The sequence below is a fragment of the Terrapene carolina genome, unplaced genomic scaffold (assembly GCF_002925995.2).
Source record: "Terrapene carolina triunguis isolate 2854851 unplaced genomic scaffold, T_m_triunguis-2.0 Scaffold238, whole genome shotgun sequence".
NCBI classification, from domain to species: Eukaryota; Metazoa; Chordata; order Testudines; family Emydidae; genus Terrapene; species Terrapene triunguis.
Window position 1 is genome coordinate 553,709 of NW_020664589.1, and position 20,908 is coordinate 574,616.

The window sequence follows — 20,908 nt, forward strand, 5'->3', positions numbered from 1 at the left end:
GCTGGGTATCAAAGGCAGACTACCAGGACTGGCTAGCTTTGCTTCTGCCTGACATGAAGAGGAGATGGTGCTGCCCTGGAGTTACGCAGTTTTACCTTATTCGTGGCAGGTCTAAATGTCCCAAGTCCAGTTTAAAGGGGAAAAGATGGGGTAACCTGAACTGTATATCAAAGAGGAAACCATGGTGGTTTTTGTTCAGGCCCTACAAGGTTTAAACTGTGTCCTTCTTTCTTTTCTTAGGTCTGGGTAACTTACCCAGACCAAACTAACAAAGCTATGGTGTTTTTTCACTAAAAAGTATCAGGCCGTGAGTATGTGTCGGCCATTCCCAGTGCCCTGAAAGGTGAAAATCCTTTGACCTATTTGACACGCTAAGGTGCAAACATTTTAGAAACATTCAAGGTCAAGTTTCCAAGAGCATCTAAGTAACTTAGGAGCCTAAGCCCTGTTGATATTTAATGAGACTTAGTCTCGTAAAGGTGGGTCTTTTTTTTTCTCTTTCTTTTCAAAAATGACTAAGCAGGCTTGGCATGTAACTCCCTTTGACTTCAATGGGAGTTAGGTGCCTAATGTACTTAGGTTCATTTACAAATCCCACTAGGCAGCTAAATACCTTTTGAATCTAGTCACTTTTGAAAATGGGACTTTGATGCTGTTGACATTTTTAACCTGGATTTGATTTTCAGAGATGTTGAGCACCCACATATCCTAGTGCAGTCATTGGGAACAGTGCCAAGCAACTCTGAATCAGGCCAGTTCAGTCTTGCAAAACACCCATGTGAGGTAGGAAAGCAGTATTTCCAATTGCAGATGGATAAATTGAGACTCAAAGAATCATAGAAATGTGGGGCTGGAAGGAACCTAGAGAAGTCATCAAATCCAACACCCCACGCTTAGGCAGGACCAAGTAAACCTAGACCAACCCTGGCAGGTGTTTGTCCAACCTGTTCTTAAAAATCTCCAGTGATGGGGATTCCACAACCTCCCTTGGAAGCCTGTTCAAGTGCTTGATTATCCGTAAAGTTAGGAAGCTTTTCCTAACTAAAGAGTAGTTAAGCTTTGGAAGAAGCTAAGTTCCTTGCCCAGAGTCACACAATGAGTTAGGGATGGAGATGGGATATGAACCTAGGAATCTTGTCTTCCAGTCCCCTGCTCTCCCTACCGAACCAGACTATCTCCTGAAGCCGGGATAAGAATGCAGGCTTCCTGACCCTGTATCACCTGTTATCACCACGGGCCCTCACTACCACTCATGAAGGACTGGGCTAGAATCTCATGACGTTTGGCCATTGAGTTGCAGAAGGGCTGCAGCTGTCAGCTGCATTTTCATCCATTGACTACTCACCCAAAGTTGAACCGCATGGGCAATGTTGTCCGACTGGTGTCGTGCAGCGATACTTTGTCAGCTTCCCTGCTGCTGACTGTTAGATAATATCGCTCACTTCTGGGTCAGCATCTCCAGCTCTAACACAAACTGATCTGTAAGCAGCTAGGTTTAGAAATGTGAACTCTCCAGATGTCTGACTTCCCCTTGGGATAAACGTTTGGTTCTGATCGTATGCACGGGTTCCTGATTAAATTGTTTTTGACCGAACAAGAAGGTCCCAATATTTTCTCTAATGTAAGGAGAACAAATTAAGCAACCTATGTAATACAAGTATACAGTGCTGTTGAGGAGTTCTGTGCCAATGCTTTAGGGCATGCTCAGAAGTGCCCTGGAGATGTCACATCCTTTTATTATGATGCTGCACTCTAATGGTTGGGGTTTTGTCATGGGTCAGAGAAGAGATTGTCATCTGAGCTTCATATGTGATAAATGATTTATGGTGCTTATATGATCCTAATTTGTGAGCTGCTTTGGTTTTTTAAATGCATTTCTAGTCCTAAAACTCCTGTGTGGAGGGCAGTGCTATCATGCCCATTTTACAAATGAAGAACTGAGGCTCACAGAGGTTAAGAGACTAGCCCAGGGTCACATAGGAAGTGGCAGAGCAAGGTAGAACCCAGGTGTCCCATGTCCTAGGCCTGGCCTACATTTAAAAGTTAGGTTGACACCACTATGGCACTTCATGTAAATCCTTGGCGTAAGTACAGCTAGGTTGATGGAAGAATTCTTCCGTCCATCTAGCTACCGCTGCTTGGAGAAGTGGATTATCTACAGTGACAGAAAACTTCCGTCCATCACTGTAGGAAGCATCTACGCTATGGCCCTACGGCACCATAGCTGTACCGGAGGTTAGTGCCCTTATCACTGGACAAGGCTTCCTCTCTAATTCTAGGCATTTGTATTTATCTTGGTGCAGCTCTGATACAGCTAGGCAAAAAGAGGTAGGAAATTTTCATTAAAAGTTTCAAAAAAAACCCCAACCTTAGAAGTATGTCTTAGTAACTTAGAAGAATGTCTTCTCTTAGTGTAGGATGGAGCAGGGATGATCGATCTTTCTTTCTTTTCCCCTTGTGCTGGCTCAGCCCTAGGCTTTTCCTAAATGGATACTTATTTACTTTCCTTTGCTGGGGTGAGATAGCATTTGCCTTTGTAACTGGCAGTGTTCTTAGACTTGGTTTACCAACTTATGTCAGTATAACTATGTTGCTTGGGGGTGAGTGTGTGTGTGGAAAATCCACACCCCTGAGTGATGCAGTTAAACCAACCTAACCCCAGTGTAGACAGTGCTACATCGAAAGGAGAATGTTTCCCCTTTACGTAGCTACCACCTCTCGCAGAGCTGGATTAATTACGCCAGTGGGAGAAGCTCTCCCGTCAGCGTAGTGAAGACACTACGAAGCACTACAGCGGCACCAATGCAGCGTTGAAAGTGTAGACAAGCCGTAGTATTTCCCTGTGTGTAATCTAATGGAGATGACTGTAAACGCTTCTTTAAACCCAGGAATGAGCTGAGCATTTTGCGACTCACAACTTTAGCTCTAATAAACGAAGGCAGAATTGCTCTGTGGGTGAGGAGTTGATGATGTGCTATGGGAGCATCTGTCCGCAGTAGAGAACAACTTCCAGAATTATCCTAAGCTGTCTCCACGTACATTTTACTCCAGTTCTTGATATAAACTTAGCCGAAGGCTCCAAGAAGTGACCCGCACACGGGAGCTATTCTCCCAGGAATCTGAAGGTGATTTACCAAGGTACATCCCAATGGCAGTTTCCTACATAAATCCCTCATGTATCAATGGAAGGCTATAGACCTATAAATCGGATTCACTTTTAAAGCCAGCCCTACGCCTTTGTGCGGTGCGGGATGAAGAGCACCGCGAGAGATGAAGACTAAGGTCAGGACTCTTACCTGTCTATAAACCTGTCAGAAGTCATCCTCTTCCTGCACATACTGACAGCTCTTCTGAGAGGGACGGACATCTTCATGTTTTGTCAGTTCAGCTGCAGTTTTGAGGATGTGAGAGGTGAAAAGGAGCTTCAGTACTGTCTGTGCTGAAATAGAGGGCACTAGAGTACAATAAAAATACCAAGGCTGCTGTGAGCTGTTGTCACATGCTCCAACTTTGCAGAACAACAACTCCTTGGTTTCTCTAAGAAACCAGAATGGAGGGATTCAGGAATTGGGGGGGGGGGGGGGGGGCGGGGGGAGGCCAGGGGGGCGGGGGGCCAAGGGGGGTTGTAATGCGATCCAGAGCCTTTTGCCTTCTGCTCATCAGTGCTGGAGAGTTCAGCTGATGGTCAGTCTGTAGACTGTGTGGAATTAATTGGCCACTCCAGACTCACGGCTGAGTGGGACAGGGTCCTCCTCACAAAACCCCACCCTCACAAGTGGCACCTTTCTTGGCATCAAGAAGATTGAATGGGTAGGGAGACTTGAGCTCCTCTCAGGGCAACGTGAGGGCAGCGTGCAAGGCGGCTGTCTGTGCTCTGCCTGTGCCTTGGATCAATAGAGCACTTCCGTCTCCAGGGCTGCCAGTCTAGTATTAGAATTCACATCAGAAACCCAAGTGATCTGCAAAGCGGCAGTGGTTGCTCTGTTTTCCTGCTGGGCTTGTGACAAACTGGAAGGTGTTTCTTTGAGGTCCCCTGAGAACCCCTCGTAGCAAGCACAAGCTCTGCCCCGTGATGCTGGCAAGGAGCAGCTGTGCCCATACAGAAGGGGAGAGCCTGGAGGCAGCCTTCACTGGCACCATGCTTGTGGGCGCTCTGCTTTCCATTCACAAGCTAGTCAAACATACTGGGGGTTTGCATTGCCTTCATCAGGGGCCAAATCATTGCAGCCACCTCATGTATTTCTAAGGAGCCTCTCACCCCGGTATCTGTGTCCCAGGGGCGTAGCTAGGAGTGGAAATTTGGGTGGGCCCTGACTTTCGGGTGGATGGGCAATGCCAGACCGTGCTATCCACTGGCCATGCTGGCTGGCTTTGCAGCCTGGCTGGGGCAGGGAGTGCTGATATCCTTGGCTGCACCCTGACTCTGCAGTGGGGGAAGGGAGGAAGCCGTTGCCTCGTGGCGGGGTCTGGGCTGCTGCCCTTCAGCTGGGGGCTCACGTCTCCTGTGGGGGCCCCCGTGCAGGGTCTGCTCTGGCTGTGCTGCGCGGGAATGAACAGAGGCCTGCAATGTGCAATCTGCAATGTGCAATTTGGCCCGGACTCTGTACTGAGTTGCCCAGCAAAGAGCATCCTCTGCTGGGAGCGCTGCAGAGAGACCGGCCTCGCCGCTGCCTCCGGCTGTGCAGGGGATGAGCCGTGTGGAGAACGCCGCTGGCCAACGGGCAGACCCTGAGCACCTGCTAGCTCAGCTTCTCTCCCGACACCATGCCCTCTTCCCAGCCCTGGGGCCCCCAGACCCAGGGCTTCACCTGCCGAGCTGGGCACGCACATGGGGCGGCTCAGAAAATGGCCAGGCAGAGCTGCCAGAGTGTAGCTTTCTGAAGGGCGGGCGCAGAATTCAGGTGCCTGAGTGATGCTGTGGGGCGCTGGGGCAGCACTACACCCCGGTTCAGATTTGGGTGGGCCTGGATGCTAAGTGGGTCCCAGGCCCACCCATGGCTACGCCCCTACTTTGTACCCACCAATGGTCAAGAAATGCTGAGACTCTGACTGCTGGGCTTCAATCAAACTATCCTCGTGGGGAAGCAGGGTCCCCTCCCCCCGGCAAGGGCAAGGGGCAATGCCCTTCCTATCCCGCAGATGACCCATACTCTCTGGGGAAGACCCCCATCCCTTGGTGTGCCTGCAGAGGGAGGGAGACCCACTTGCTCGGCATTAGTCTTCCATCCGTCCTCCAGGCCCCTATGGGCAGCGTGTGCTGCTGACCGGTCCCTCCCTCTAGCTGGGCCGGTAGGGAAAGGAAACCTTGGGGGAAGGAAGGTGTTTTGAGAGGGTAGAGTGGGCATCCTCTTAAAGTACTGACAGCCAGCAAGTCCCCCAGTCTTTGGGAGGGTGATCCACTGGAGAGTGGTGCCCCTTTATGCTTCCTGTCCCTTCACTCGCCATCACCGCCCCCATCCCCTGAGCCCCCACGCCACAGCATCCTGTACCAGGGCTGCTGGAGGGGCAGGGGCCGGGTTGGGGATGAAGCCATGTTAGCCTAACACCTCTCCTCCTGCCAAAGCTAGGGCCAAAGACCTGAGGTCTTCGCTCCTTTTTATCCCCACGAGGAAGGAAAAAAACAGAGGGGTCGATCCTAGCCCTGCATGTGTCAGTACAAGGCCTACTGTGACAGGATAACGGGCCAGTGTCCTGACTTATTACTGTCTTGTGGCCTGGTGTTCTTCCACCAATGAAGAAACTGGGGAAAAATAATCCCCTATTTTAATGCTGGTGCAAGGGGGTATTTCATTTTCTGTACTGATTAACCTTTTCTTCCCCTTTGGCTACTTCTTTTATTTTAACATCTTAAGCAACCGTGAGCACGAGATGGAAATCACTGTCTTCTGTATGTGACCAGAGCTTAATTAAACACGGAGCCCTAATTACTTGGGCCAAAGATGACTGACTAAAGGCATCTGGGAAAACAGCTGAATACTTAATTTACGCTGGAGTGTGGGGTGTAACGTCCACCATTAGCTGTCTTAAACAATGGGCACTCAACCTAAGCATATTGATTGCTTACTAGCTGTATTTTAATGGCGCACCTATCTTCATGTGCAGTCATAAAGCTGGACTCTGCCTCTGTCTGTGTTGCTAATAGTTACAAAATAGAATTTTACGAAGGTGGAGCCGCTCTTCAGAAAATCACCCGGACTTAAGCCTGGGGGACTCTTTGACTGTCAATATTATGCAGCTGTCAGTCCAGTTCTCAAAGCACTAGTAATCTGCATTTCAGGAGGAGATATTCAAAGGCACAAAAAGTGCTCGCTTCGCACTGAAAGCTAGTTAATGGAGGTAGCCACCTACCTCCCCCTTGTGCCTTTCAGAATCTCTCCTGATAACTACTATAGACAATGAGCAGCAAAAGTTAGTCGGCAAGGCCAGAGCACCTCACTGCAGGGCCGGCGGGGGGGGGCGGCTGGCCGGAGCCGGGGGGGGTGGCCGGAGCCCCGGCGGGGGCTCCGCTTTCCCCCCGGCGGCCGGGGGGAGGGCGCCGGAGGGGAGGGCGGCCGGAGCCCTGGGAGGAGGGCGGCGAGCCCCGGCGGGGGCTCGGCTCTCCCCCCCACCCCGGCGGCCAGAGCGCCGGGGGCAGGGCGGCGAGAGGGCGGTGAGCCCCGGCTGGGGCTCGGCTCTCCCTTCGGCGGCCAGAGCGCAGGGTGGCGAGCCCCAGCAGGGGCTCGCCGCTCTCCCCCCGGCAGCCGGGGGGAGGGCGCGGGGGGGAGGGCGGCCAGAGCGCCGGGGGGAGGGCGGCGAGCCCGGCTGTGGCCCCGCTCTCCCCGGCGGCCGGAGCGCCGCGCCGCCCCCCTCCAGGTGCCGCCCCAAGCACCAGCTTGGGTGCCTGGTGCCTGGAGCCGGCCCTGCCTCACTGCCATGTCCCTTTTGACACATCTACGTGCGTTAATTTCTCCAAATGTTAGAAGAGAGAAGGATGGGCATAATTTCTTTCCTGTAATTTTAGGGAGGTTGTACCATGGCTTTTCTTGATCTGATTCTAATCTGAATAGCTTCACAGCCCCCCATTAATTGTATCCCACAGAACAATACACTGCTGTTCTCTGTTTCCTCTTTGAGGCCCCAATTCAGATCAGTGCCCCATTGTGCTGGATGCTAATCACCCACACCTGGGGAGAGACAGTCAAAATAGAAAAGACAGACAAAGGGTGGGCAAAAGGAAGTCTCATCATCCCCGTGTTACAGATGGGGAACTGAGACATAGGCATGAATTGCCCAAACCAGCTCCTATTAACTTCCTTTGATTTTGATGGGCTTTGGCAAGATTTTTAAAGCTATTTTAGGCATTGCTGTGCTTGGCATTGCAACACTTAACTGATTTAGGAGCCTGATTCTCATTTTTAACAGGGATTTAGGTACTTAGAAGCACCTTAACTACAAGACCATAAGACAAGTGCTGGACATACAAACTTCTGTAAGTCCACAGGTTTTTGTTTGTTCTGTTTTTCGTGTTTTCAGCGACGTTGTTGCTATGCCAGCTTTGGTTCTCCATAGCTTTAACATTTAAGTTTCTCCCCAGTCAAACAAAACTAATCACAGTGTCCACTTTTTTAGTTCAATTTCTCTCCACCTCCTTCATATTTCTCCCTGCTCTAAGGACTGCAGCAAAGGAAGTGGCAGCTCCAAGGATGTGGGGAAGTTACCCTTGTATATGAAATTGATCCTTCTTATTTTCCATCGCCTCCCCAGAATACACTACAAATTGTGCTTTTTTCCTAAGTTAGAGGGCCCAATGCACTAGAACAATTCCCAACTAATGAAGAAAAGCAAGTCATCAGTAGAAGGGTTAGAAGGTGCCCTGGGGAATATTTCCTTGTAAAAGAAGGGTGCAGAAGAACATAGCAAATCAGGCAGGATTGGCTCCCTCAGAGAATGTTCATACTGCTAAAGGCTCAGGAAACCTAACCGGAATCTTACATATCTCCCATCAAAGGTTGGAGGGAGAGAGATAGACAGTATTAAAATTGTGTCTGTCCTGAGGTGATCATCAAGAATGATTGACTGAAGAGATAAATATTGATTGAGACAAAGCAGGGACATTGCTTATCTTAAAGGATAATAAATCTTAAGTTCCCAGCACATGAACTCCACTAAATATTATATACATGGCGAATGGCCTCATCAGGCACATCCAGGAATGGGATACATAGGATGATGTATTTGGACAAAGTAGGGTTTTGGAGGGGGGAGGGGCAGATTTGTTTGGGGTTGTGTGCACGCATTTTAAAATGGTGATTGAAATTACAGTTGCAGGAAAACTAGCCTGCATTTCCGAGCCAATCAGCAAGCTTAGCTGTCCATATGCTATCTGATTGGCTCATTAAGATTTCCATTCTGAAAAAAACAACGAGGAGTCCGGTGGCACCTTAAAGACTAACAGATTTATTTGGGCATAAGCTTTCATGGGAAAAACCCACTTCTTCAGAAGCATGGAGTGAAAATTACAGATGCAGGCATTATTATACACGAAGAGAAGGGAGTTACCTTACAAGTGGAGAACTAGTGTTGACAGGGCCAATTCAATCAGGGTGGATGTGGTCCACTCCCAATAATTGATGATATCAATAACAAGAGAGGGAAAGTTGCTTTTGTAGTGAGCTAGCCACTCCCGTCCCTATTCAAGCCCAAATTAATGCTGTTACATTTGCAAATGAATTGTAGCTCTGCAGTTTCTCTTTGAAGTCTGTTTTTGAAGTTTTTTGGTTGAAGGATGGCTACTTTTAAATCTGTTATTGAATGTCCAGGGAGATTGAAGTGTTCTCCTACTGGCTTTTGTATGTTACATTTCCTGATGTCTGATTTGTGTCCATTTATTCTTTTACGTATAAACGGTCTGGTTTGATCAATGTACATGTCAGAGGGGCATTGCTGGCACATGATGGCATATATAACATTAGTAGATGTGCAGGTGAACGAGTCCCTGATGATGTGGCTCATGTGGTTGGGTCCTCTGATGGTGCTGCTAGAGTAGATATGGGGACAGAGTAGGCAACGAGGTTTGTTATAGGGATTGGTTCCTGGGTTAGTGTTTCTGTGGTGTGGTGTGTAGTTGCTGGTAAGTATTTGCTTCAGGTTGGGGGCTGTCTGTAAGCGAGGACTGGCCTGCCTCCCAAGGTCTGTGAGAGTGAGGGATCATTTTCAAGGATAATTTGTAGATCGTTGATGATGTGCTGGAGAGGTTTTAGTTGGGGGCTGTACGTGATGGCCAATGGTGTTCTTTTATTTTCCTTGTTGGGCCTGTCCTGTAGTAGGTAATTTCTGGGTACCCATCTCACTCTGTCAATCTGTTTCCTCACTTCCCCAAGTGGGTATAGTAGTTTTAAGAATGCTTGATAAAGATCTTGTAGTGTTTGGCTCTGTCTGAGGGATTGGAGCAAATTCGGTTGTATCTTAGGGCTTGGCTGTAGACAATGGATCATGTGATGTGTCCTGGATGGAAGCTGGAGGCATGTAGGTAAGTATAGTGGTCAGTAGGTTTCCGGTATAGGGTGTTTATGTGACCATCACTTATTTTCACTGTAGTGTCCAGGAAGTGGATCTCTTGTGTGGACTGGTCCCAGCTGAGGTTGATGGTGGGGTGGAAATTGTTGAAATCCAGGTGGAATCCTTCAAGGGCCTCCTTCCCGTGGGTCCATATGATCAAGATGTCATAAATGTAGCTCAAGTAGAGGAGGACGAGAGGGGACGAGAGCTGAGGAAGCGTTGTTCTAAGTCAGCCATAAAAATGTTGGCATACTGTGGGGCCATGCGGGTACCCATAGCAGTGCCACTGACTTGAAGGTATAAGTTGTCCCCAAATATGAAATGGTTGTGGGTGAGGACAAAGTCACAAAGCTCAGCCACCATGTGCAGAACTAAAATTCATTTGCAAATTTAACACCATTAATTTGGGCTTGAATAGGGACTGGGAGTGGCTGGCTCACTACAAAAGCAACTTTCCCTCTCTTGGTATTGACACCTCCTCATCGATTATTGGGAGTGGACCACATCCACCCTGATTGAATTGGCCCTGTCAACACTGGTTCTCCACTTGTAAGGAACTCCTTTCTCTTCATGTATAATAATGGACTCCATTCTGAAACTCTTCCTCAATTCGAGTGGTACCCTAGCTGTTGATTTCAGGGGCACTACCTGAGAAGGAAGGTATTACTGCACATAAGGGTGGCAGAAGGGGATGCTAGGGGAATTTTTCACTTTAACGCAGTGGCAGCAGCTTGGGTGCAGTCACTGCTGATTGGCTAACACACCTCCATTGGGGCTGTTTTCAGTCACTCTCGAGCCAGGACTCTTTTCTTGTATGCAAAAATAGTCTTTATATAAATGGCTGTTGGTTCCACCCCACTCCTGTTCCAGACATGTGCCATTATGCAGGTGAGTGTCCAATTAGTGAGTGACTGTCAGAGATGCTGAGCACCTGCAGTATCTTATCGAACTTAATGGGAGCTGCAGGGCTCAAAAAATCAGGCCACCGGCTTTTTTGTTCTTAGAATGTGAGTTTAAAATGCACGGACCAATTTCCCAAACGAGGAAGAAGAGAACTCTACAAAGTCCTGCTCTGCTTGTGTACTCTTCCCCCTTAGGTTCTCTGAAAGCTGACCGAGGACTTAGGGGCTCTGTGCTGTGGGTTGTGGCCTCCCTTTAGATGCCTCATTCCAAGCACTGGCAAAATTGGAAATGTGGCGTGGTATGTTCCTGTGTCAGGGACCTCCTCCAGGGCCTTGGGCAATCTTTTCTTTGCTCCCTTAATGCATCAGCACATTATCTTCCCCATCACTGAGAAGAGTAACCATTCCAGGATGAGTCACGGTCTGCCTCTGCCTAACTTACTACCACCCTTATTATTGAACCAAGTGTTTCTCTCTTCCACAGGGAAATTTCTAGTGGGGACAAACTGAGGCATTGCCAGTTTCATTTGGCAAGGAAGAGGGGAACTGGGTATTTGTGAAAGTGCATCGCTAAGGGCCACTGGTGCTAGGGTAAGACACAGAGGAGGCACTGTGCAAGCATCTCTTCCTACCTTTCTAGCCCTGGCCTGGAACAACCTGGGTGGCCCACTCTTGGGGCCCCTCTAACAGCTTTCGTAATGCACCTCACTCCTGAACTGCAACAGTCACTGCTAACCCAGTCTTGGGCACATAGCGTGACACTTGCCAGCTCAGTTAGGGTCATATTTTCAAAAATATTTACGTGCCTAAAGATGCAGAAAGGAGCCTGGTGGGATTTTCAAAATGCCCAAACGGGCTAGCGCCTAAGTCCCAATAAAATCAATGGGAGTTAGATGCCTAACCTTTTGAAAATACCCCTCAGTGCTCATTTTTATGTTTATGCACTAGGCCCAGATTTTTAAAGATATTTAGGCATTGCTCTGATCAGCGTTGTGTACCTAAGTCTTATTTTCAAAAGTTACTTAGGAACTTACTCATGATGAGACTTAGGCTCCTAAGTCACTTAGGTCTTGCAATGCTGAGCAGAGCAACATACCTGTAAAATTTTGCCCTAAATGCCTTAGAAAATCTGGCCTTTAACAACTAATTTGCTATGGCCTACTGCATGGAGAGAGTTTGTTTCAAAATGCGTGGCGGATTTCTGTGATGCTGCCAAAATTGCTACTAAAAATTAGACTGAGATCCACCAAACTCCAGGTCTCCTGGGGTGGAAAAGTGAGTGTGTTATCGTAGCCCATTAACGTCCTCTGTTTGCTGCCAAGTCTTCAAGGATGAGGGTAAAGAACTTCGTAAAGAACAAGCTCAGAGGTACTAGTGAAAATCAATGTACAAAGTCTGAAATAAAAATAGCAAGGCACATTCAATTCAGCACCCAGCACCACGGTATTTGAGAACCTAATTAGGCACAAGCAGGTGCAGCCTTACCTGATTGGACTTCACTGGCATCCACAAAGGAAAACTGTAATTAGCGCTGCTGGGGCTAAGTCATTAGCACAGTGACCTTTTAAATGGGAGACTGGACACCAGACTGTGGGCTCCTTGCCTCTCCTTCCCACTCACTGAATAGCTGAGCAGACCCTGTTGTTCACTGTGATCTTTGATGTGATATGCAGCCAGCACAGCAAATTTTTTTAACCCTTTATTATCCAGACATTGGCCGTAACATCCAAAGTCTTTACTGAGCTGCTTATTTCTGACGGTCTGATTATTTAGCTAATTGGGTGAGCGCACTAAGCTGTAGGCAACAGCCTCAGACACACACGAAACCCGCTTCTTCGGCGACAAAGAAAGGGTGGTAGCTGGGTTTCGTCTAAAATAGCCTTTTAAAAGGACGGGGGCAAGGAACCCATCAGAGAAATGGAATGGCTTGCAGCCAATCTTTGTGCACAAGGAAATGCATTCAGTATTAGATAGCGTGATATGAGAGGCAGTGTGGTCCAGTGGATGAGGTGTTCTTTTGGGACTCAGGATACCTGGGTTCTCTTCCTGACTCGGTTACTGCTCTGGGACCTTCCTTCCTCATGTCTGCTTTTCCTTCCACCCTTTGTCTCTCCTGTCTATTTAGAAGGTAAACACTTTGGGGCAGAGACTGACTTTTACCGTGTTTATTCTGTGCCTAGCACAATGGGCCCCAATCTCAGCTGAGGACCCTAGGTGCTAATGTAATACAAATAATAATAGGGGAGCCAAATGGGACGTTGCTCTGAGCCTAGGAGAAGTGCGAATAATAGGAATAGTGCCATCAAATGGTTTTCTTTTCAATTTGTTGGATATTTTATTTTGTTCTTTTCTCTCTGATACAATTTAAAGAACGTTAGGAATCCCTCCCATCCCCACTCTGTCCGATCATCCTTTGCTCCATGGTGTTATGTATGCTCTGACCAAGCTAGGAATAATCATATTGCCCTTCCACAGGAGGTATCACTCCAAAGCTCTCGGCTAATTGCGTCACAGAAGGGCTGTACTCTCTAGGTGATAGGTAGCCATTGCATGCACAGCAGTTAGGCAAGCAGACATCTGTGGCCAAAAACACGGGGAAGACCTCATGCTTACCAAAAGTGCCACCGGGTCCTGAATGTGAGGTGTTGGCTTTGACCTAGAGAGCATTATTGGCTTGGTCTTCAGAAATGCTGAGGTTTTTAGCAGCTCTCCCATGGATGATCCATATCTGAGGTCACATCTTGGCTCCACAGCTGCTGGTAGACTGGAATAAAGGTGTTCCATCCTTAGGTGGTGCACAATTTTGGGGGTGGTGGTCATGGCACTTAAATGAAGTGCCAAATAATATGCTCAGTTATGGCCTTCCCAGGGCCTCATCTGAATCCAAGCAGGGTGTATGCCAAGGAACTTTCCCCTTCCCTATGAGCAGTCATTTAAGTTGTGGGCCAGTCCTCATGGGAGTCTTTGGAATTTAATGGCCCTTCCTTCAGTTTTCATTTAGTCTCTTCCCTATCGCCTTTCTGCCACCATCGCTGCAAAGACCTACTGGCTAGACTACAATCTTGGTGACCAGCCATAACAGGATGTTGGTGTGGTGTCTTTCCCAGCCCCTTGGCTTCCAGGCAGAAGACCAAGCTCAGGCCTCTGGGGCGTATCAAGCTGCAGGTGACCTATGGTGCTTCCACATGATTGAACCAAAAAGCCCTAGAGTTGTGTCCAGTGTGTCCCATAAGAATCCCATCCCACTAAAGAGGGACAGCAGCCCCTTTATAGCCAAATGTCTGTAACTTTGTCATTCTCTTTAGCTTGCCATCGGAATGTGGGCTGTGCCATTCTGGATCCAAATATTGCTCCCCCAAGCCCACTGTCCTGCCTCAGGCACTAGCCAATGCTTGGTACTTCAGAGGAAGACGAACCCCCTCGTTGATGGTGCAATGTTGCTCCAGGTGGAGGATGGGGGGAGGGCAGAAAGAATTCCTCTCTGATGGCAGAGGCAATAGGCTGGTGCCATAAAAATATGAGAAGCACCATCATCTTCACATTGGTAACTGTAAAACATTATTCATCAAATGATCCAGTCTGTTTTTAGAACAAAGTATTTAATGCTTTGTCCTCTTGCAGTGGTAGATTCCAGAGTGTTTTAAATATTTCCGTACTGGCTTGAAATTTGCTCTCCATTCATTTCCTTGAGTGACCCCTTGGTCAGGTAAAACGTAAGAATATTCTTTTACTGTTCTTTCCATAATCTTATGTACCCAAGCTAAATCTCCTTGTTTCCCTTTTCAAGGCTAAATAATCCTATCTTTTGCAATCTGTCTCTTGTACTTAAGTCCCTCCATGTCTCCAGACAGCTTTGCTGGCCTTTTGGATCTTTAGACTCTCAGCTTGATCTTTCCCGAGGTCTAACAAAACAGATCATGCAGCTGCAGAGAAGGGCATAGCGGAGGTGGTAGTGTGGCCTCATCGCTAGCATACTTGGCCTGGGAGATCTGAGTCCAAGATTTGATTCCTGGATTTACTATGGGCCTCCTGAATGACCTGGGGCAAGTTCTGTCCTTCTCTGTACCTCAATTTCCCCATCTGTTAAATGGAAATAATATTGATGTACTTTGCAAAGTGCTACGAGATCTACTTACGAAAAGTACAATATAATATCTGGGTATTAGTTTAATGTCATTACAACATGTTTGCATTATTTTCTAGTCATTATGAATGTACCCAAGCATCCCTTTTAACGTATTATTAACTGCAGCTCCACAGCTGACTTCCTCATGGAGAGAGGCAGCAGGGTCTAACGGAGCCACACAGAACTGGGAGACAGGAACTTTGGAACTCTAATTCTGGCTCTGAGTTGATTTGCACTATCATCGTGGATAAGATCCTTCAGGCAGGGTTCTTCAGAGCGGCTGAGCATCCACCACTTCCTCAGGGGAAGGCGTCAGGAGCTGGAGCACCTCTAGAAAGCACCACATACCCAAAGCTGGTTGAAATATTGTCTATAAAAAGATTTTTCATCCAAAAATGGGAGAGGGAAAAGAAATTGTTCATAAAAAATGTCAGTGGGTTTTCACTGGAAAACATGAAAACAACATCAAGGTTCAAGCTTTGAGCAACCAAAACCAGAACAGGAGAACCCCCCAAACTTGCAGTTACCATAATAATAAAAATTCCACTTTGGAGTGTTTTAGTTTTTAAATTCAAATGATTTTTTGTGTGGAAAACATTTAATAAAAATGAAAAAAAAAATGGTTTTTGTCAAAAAAAATTTCTCCAGGGAGAGAAATTTCCCAACCAGCTCAACCCATAACCACCCTGAGCCCTGACTTTTCCATATGTACAATGGGGATAATAATTCCCTGCCAGGCAATCAGTAAGATGTCTTGCATTTTGAAGATGTCAGGTCTATCTAAGTATTATTTATTTATTTATATTTTCGAGCTATCTGGGTTGACTCCCAAGATTTTTTTTCCCCTCTGAGGCTCTTGCAAATATCAAGCCCATAAGGACATATGACCTGAGGCTATTTTTGTCAAGGAACATTACCTTGCAGTTATCCGCAGGCTCAACTATGATTTCAAAAGAGAGTGGGGTCAGATTTTTTTAAGGGGCCGGTACCCACAGTTGGGGCTACTGGGAGACTGAGCGGATAGAACATAGGACCATATTTTCTGCGTGCACAATGAGGACAAGATTTTCCAAAGAGCCCAGCACCCAGCGCGCTGGACACTTTTGAAAATCCCTGGCCTGGATTGTGGGTGTTGGGAAACCATTTTTATATTCCATCTACCAGCAGACTGCCAATTCATTCATTCCCTGTAGGTCTCTACACTGGAAGCTCCTTTATCAGCATTCTCCCTATAAACCTTAGAAACCAGGATGACGTGGATGTGTCAGGATGGTTCCATGTTTGTCTTATCACCGAGGCAGGACATGATGTCATTCCGCCATTATTATTTGTTTCTGTGTTCCCTTGATTTAAATGTCAATACTCTTTCACCCTGGCTCTAAAACAATATATTGCCTGTAATGATTACGCAGGCTTCGTATACAAGAAAGCCCATCTAATTCCAAAGCCCTGTGGAAGAAGCCTTCTTCTTTAAAGTCCCATGTTAGCAGACAGCAGCTGACCCTATTTATGAATACACTTCTGTCCCCAGCAGATGTGATTGTCGCAGCCTTGCCTAAATGGTGGGTTGGTTTTGAACTGAGACAGCTTGGATGACTAAGGCAAAAATACATTAGCTGCTCAGAATGAGATGAATCCAGGATTTCCTTTTGTGGGAGAAGTGAAAATGTCTTGACTGACTTCTCTGGAGGGTACATTTTTAGAGTGACTAGTCATGTCAGCTTAGTCTAGCTGTAAAAGAAGGGAATCCACCCCAGCTACCTAATACAGCAGCATTTGATGAGGAGTTGCAGGAATAAGGGGTTAGCTTCATGACCTGTAGTGAAAGGGAATAAAAGAGGGTGTTGAAATAAACAGGATTAAAGGATTTCATTGGTAAATACAGGGTTAATGGTAGCCAGGGTTCACGCCCATGGGAAGGAAGGCGAGTTCTCCAGAGTGGAACAGTTGGACATGTTCAGATAGGTGTCTGTTAATGCCCAGGTACAGAGAGATGTGTACACACACACACAACCCACCCCCTCTACTGATCCCAATCCAGTTTTTATTATTAACAACAAGCCGGTTAGAAAAACCAGGGGCCCTATCATGCCCTCGGGTTAAGCAGAACTCCCCCTAGAAGTCAGGGAGGGTTTCTGCGGCTAGGGCCCCTGGGCTCCAGATGATCTAAGAGTCCCCCCCCCCACACCCCAATTAATCCTCCAATACCAATCCGTACAGGACCAGCTCCCCGGTACGGCTGAGTTCATAACGTCCCAGCGGGCTCTGCAAACGCTTCACTAGTCCAACAGGATCCGTCCAGCCCTTGTGTGCGATGACTCCGATTTCTCCAATCTGGCGTTTGCCCCTGTGTGTGGCCAAACTCCTCCAGCTGAAGCCAGGCGCGTGTGACCCAGGCGGGGCGGCTCCCCAAGCCCCCCCTGCCCCGCTCGGGGCGAGCCTTGCAGAAGCTGGACAGCTCACAGCTGGCGGGGCGCGCACGCGCCTGGGGCCACCTGCTTCTCAGTTCTGCCCCCCCCAAACTTCTAGCTAGCCCCCCTTCAGCCTCACCACCGCCCCTCGCCTCCCCCCCCAGCCTGGGGGAGGCGGCCAGGGCTGCTAACTCCTTGCCCAACCTAGTGTGTCCTCAGACTCTGGCATCGTGTCAGGGTGGAGGGTGGGGAGGGGGAAACTTAACCATGTATTGGGGCATCTCTATGGCATGGATCCAAGTCCCCCACCCCGCTTTGCACCCCCCCATCACTGGGGTGCGGATGGGCAGGGGGTGTGTGTGGGGGGGGGGAGCGAATGGCCCTTCCCACCCCCTTGCTATGCATCCAGGACTCTGCCAGGGCTTGGCAATGAAGCCGGGGGGAAGGAAATCTTGGTTCTCGCTCTCTCCAGGGGTTGTGTTGGCCTGGGTGGAGCTGCCGCAGCTGATTGGCTGAGGGGAGTCACCGGGCCGGGCTCTTATAGGGGGCTGAGGTTCCACAAACTGGTTACTCTGAGCGTTTCCATTCGAGCTGCCGGTGACTCAGGGAGTCTCTCCGGCGCCGCGCTCTGGCTGCCTGCCCTGGCCACCGCCGGAGGGGAGGAGAGCTCCGGCCGCCCGGGGAGGAAGGGGGAGAAGGCCGGAGGAGAGGAAGGGGAAGGAGGACGAGAGCTCGGATTCCTGCCCCCCACCCCAGCCCGGAGAGCCATCGCCCTCCCCCGGGGGAGCCGCCTGGATCGGGAGAAGCATGAGGCTGGGCTGGAGGGAAGGCACCTGGGTGGGAAGTTGAGCGCAGCCCTCTCCACTCCCTTCCGCCGGGTGGGGAGCGCGGCGTGGCTGGCTGGACCGGCCGGTCCCTACCGTTCCCTCTGCTGCTTCCCCTCCCCAGCTGCAACCGGAGGAGCAGAGCCGCCCCGCTCCCAGCAGCGCGGCCCCAGGAGGGAGAGTCCTGGGTGCTGGGATGCGTCTTCCCCCTGCCTCGGCTGCCAGTGTGGAGTGTAGCGCCCGGCTCTGCGCGTTGCGCGAATGGCTCGCTTCGGAGATGATCTGCCCACCCGCTATGGAGGCGGCGGTCCGGCCGGGGCTGGACGAGGGAGCAGCCGGCAAGGTGGCCCTCCACCCGGCCAAAGGATGTACAAGCAGTCGATGGCCCAGCGAGCCCGGACGATGGCTCTCTACAACCCCATCCCCGTCAAACAGAACTGCTTCACCGTCAACAGATCCCTCTTCATCTTCAGCGAGGATAACGTTATTCGGAAATACGCCAAGAGGATAACCGAATGGCCATATCCTTTTGGGGAGGGGTGTGTGTGTGGGGGGGAGGGATCAAACAGGGCGGGGTGAGTCTGGGGGTCATAAAAGCTTGGGGTGTGTGGGTGTGTCTGTGTGTAATACAGAGGTGTGGGATCTAGGGAGCATATAACTGCGGTGTGTGCCCAGTCTAGAGCTGTGTGTATGGGGGGGGGTGTACCTGTAATAGAACTTGTTTGTAATATCGGGGTGGTAGTGTTTGAATATAATAAATGGGGGTGTTATAGGGGTGTGAAATACATGTATTTGTCTTTGTGTGTGTGTGTGTATTATGCACGCACATTTCATGCTATTTAGAGCCGTGCAAAGGGATCTGAGGGTAAATTATGGTTCTTATTTTAATATTTTAGCCTTTCTCTCTCTCTCTCTCTCTGCAGGAGGGCCACTGTGAGGTAAAATGGTGACACCTTGGCGTTTAAGCTAGTGCTAGGGCCAGCAATAGTCAAGGTCTCCTGACTGACATCTCACCAATACACAATTGTTGCAGCCTGTTTTTAGCACCCCACCTTGGCCAGGCTGTTCCAATGAGAACTGACGTTAGCCCTCACGCTTGGAATACCCGGAATCCGGAGCGCCTGGGCTTGGGGTTTGGTTTGCTTTTGAAATGCTCAGTGGCAGAGTGAGGCAGGACGCGAAGAGGCAGTCCGTGGTTGTACTGAGGAAGGGGCAGATGCTTTTCATCCCAGAACCAGCTCCCTGAGCAAGTGATCTGCAGAGACCTCGCTGGGAAGGGGGATTCTGCTTCTGGTATGATGCATGCGGTGGGGAGCTAAATGCTTGGCAAAGGGAGCCCGACTCTTCCTTTGAGGTTTAGGTTGCCAGGGTGCGTGTGTGCAGTGGCTGATGTGCACCAGCAGGAATGCATTGCACTGGGGAATCTCCGGGGAGCCTGTTGTTTTCATTTCATCTGAAATCACACACCTATTAATCCTTGGCTAGCGGCAGCAAGGCCTCCTCTCTGCCTCCTAGCAACCCTTGCACTTGCCAGGAGCCCAGCTCCCATTCAGACCGCCCCAGCTTGAACTCCAAGGGTGGCTGGTGGGAGGGGAATGGGCTGGTTTGGGGAATAGACGTTCCCCACAGTGATCTTTCAGTTAATGTTAGGAAACACAGGGATGGGGGCTGCAATCCAGCCTGGAATAAACAAGCAGCAAAAGCCCCAGGGGCAGTCTCGCCACCTCCCGCTCCTTCTCCTTTACCACTAAGGAAAGGGAACGTACACACTATAGAAACCCCAGAGTCGGCAGGAAAAGCAGAGCTACAGAATGTCCGCAAACCCCACTTTCCTTGGGGAAGTTCCAGCTCAGGCCAGAGACGAGTTCAATGTATGGTACTTGCCAAGGATGCTCTCTGGAGTGATTCAAGTAGCCTGCTCCATGAAAGGACTGGCTTGTGGTGAAACTGCCAGGGGTAGACCAGGCGCTGTCCTTGCCCAGGGGAGCTCTCCGCGGTGCTGGAGAAGTGTTACCCACCACTCTGACAGGTTTCAGAGTAGCAGCTGGGTTAGTCTGTATCTGCAAGTCCACCACTCTGAGCTACTCTTCAGTGCTGGAGTCAGCCAAGGGTTTGCTCATGTGCAGGTGAGAAGAGAAAGAGAGAGAGAGAAAGGCAGAGGTACAGTATTTCCAGCTGGCTTTACTAGCCTGTGAAGCTGGTTTCCCTTCACACCTATCAGGCACTGAATAACTTTGATCTGGCATGGCAATCCGTCAGTAATTCATATTTCAGACCAGGGCCGTAGCAACAAAGAACGTGGCCCCCTCCGAACGGTGGCCCCCTCTGAACATATGTCCGGGCGGGGCCCCTTACAACGCAGAAACTAGAATGTGGTATTTATTTTGCTACTTTTAGGGGCCCCCTTCCTTGCGGGGCCCCCTCTGGTCGGAGGGTACGGAGGGTGCCCGCTACGCCTCTGTTTCAGACCTAGAGAGAAGGCTTGAAATCTAAGTTCCCTAACCCGTCATTTACTTATTTACATAACATGCTTAGATTTAAATGCCAGAGAATTACTAACCCATAATTCAGCGGGGGACATCCCATTTTACTGTCTCTTGGGGGGCACTTTATATTGTCACCGTCTTTTTTAAAATCAAAACTTCCTATTTGCTTTTGGAAAAAGAAGACGAGAAACCCAGAATTTATAGAGGGATTTTGTGTGACAAAATCTAAATCACTGGTTCCCAAAGAAGGGAATTGATTTCTTAAAACCTCCCGAAGACACCCCTAGAAGGGCCTGAGGTATGATTCAGAGAGAACCTGGCTGAGGGTTTCCAGGAGACACCAATGCCACTTGAATGATCAACATCTGTAGACGTGTAATAAGAATACATGGGATTATTCTTCTTGCTGAAATTCTCCTTGTGTCAGCTAGTTTCTTCTTTAACTATTGGCCCTACTCCATTTGAATACATGATTTTAGCGACAATCATAGCCAATTGCATTGTTCTGGCTTTGGAGCAGCATCTACCAGAGGATGACAAGACACCCATGTCAGAGAGATTGGTGAGTTGCATTTATTTATTTAGGTTTTTACTATTCTGTGATAAAAGAGAACTTACCCAC

At 49.0% G+C, this 20,908-nt stretch overlaps 1 protein-coding gene across 1 annotated transcript in view; it reads left to right on the forward strand.

Moving 5' to 3' along the window:
* The first annotated feature begins 18,061 nt into the window (after positions 1-18,061).
* Positions 18,062-20,908, forward strand: part of CACNA1B (calcium voltage-gated channel subunit alpha1 B) — a 490,111-nt gene continuing 487,264 nt past the window's right edge. Inside the window, exons 1-2 of the mRNA XM_024206825.3 lie at positions 18,062-18,321; positions 20,743-20,848. Of these exons, the coding sequence (XP_024062593.2) occupies positions 18,062-18,321; positions 20,743-20,848 (366 nt within the window). The remainder of the gene's footprint in view (positions 18,322-20,742; positions 20,849-20,908) is intronic.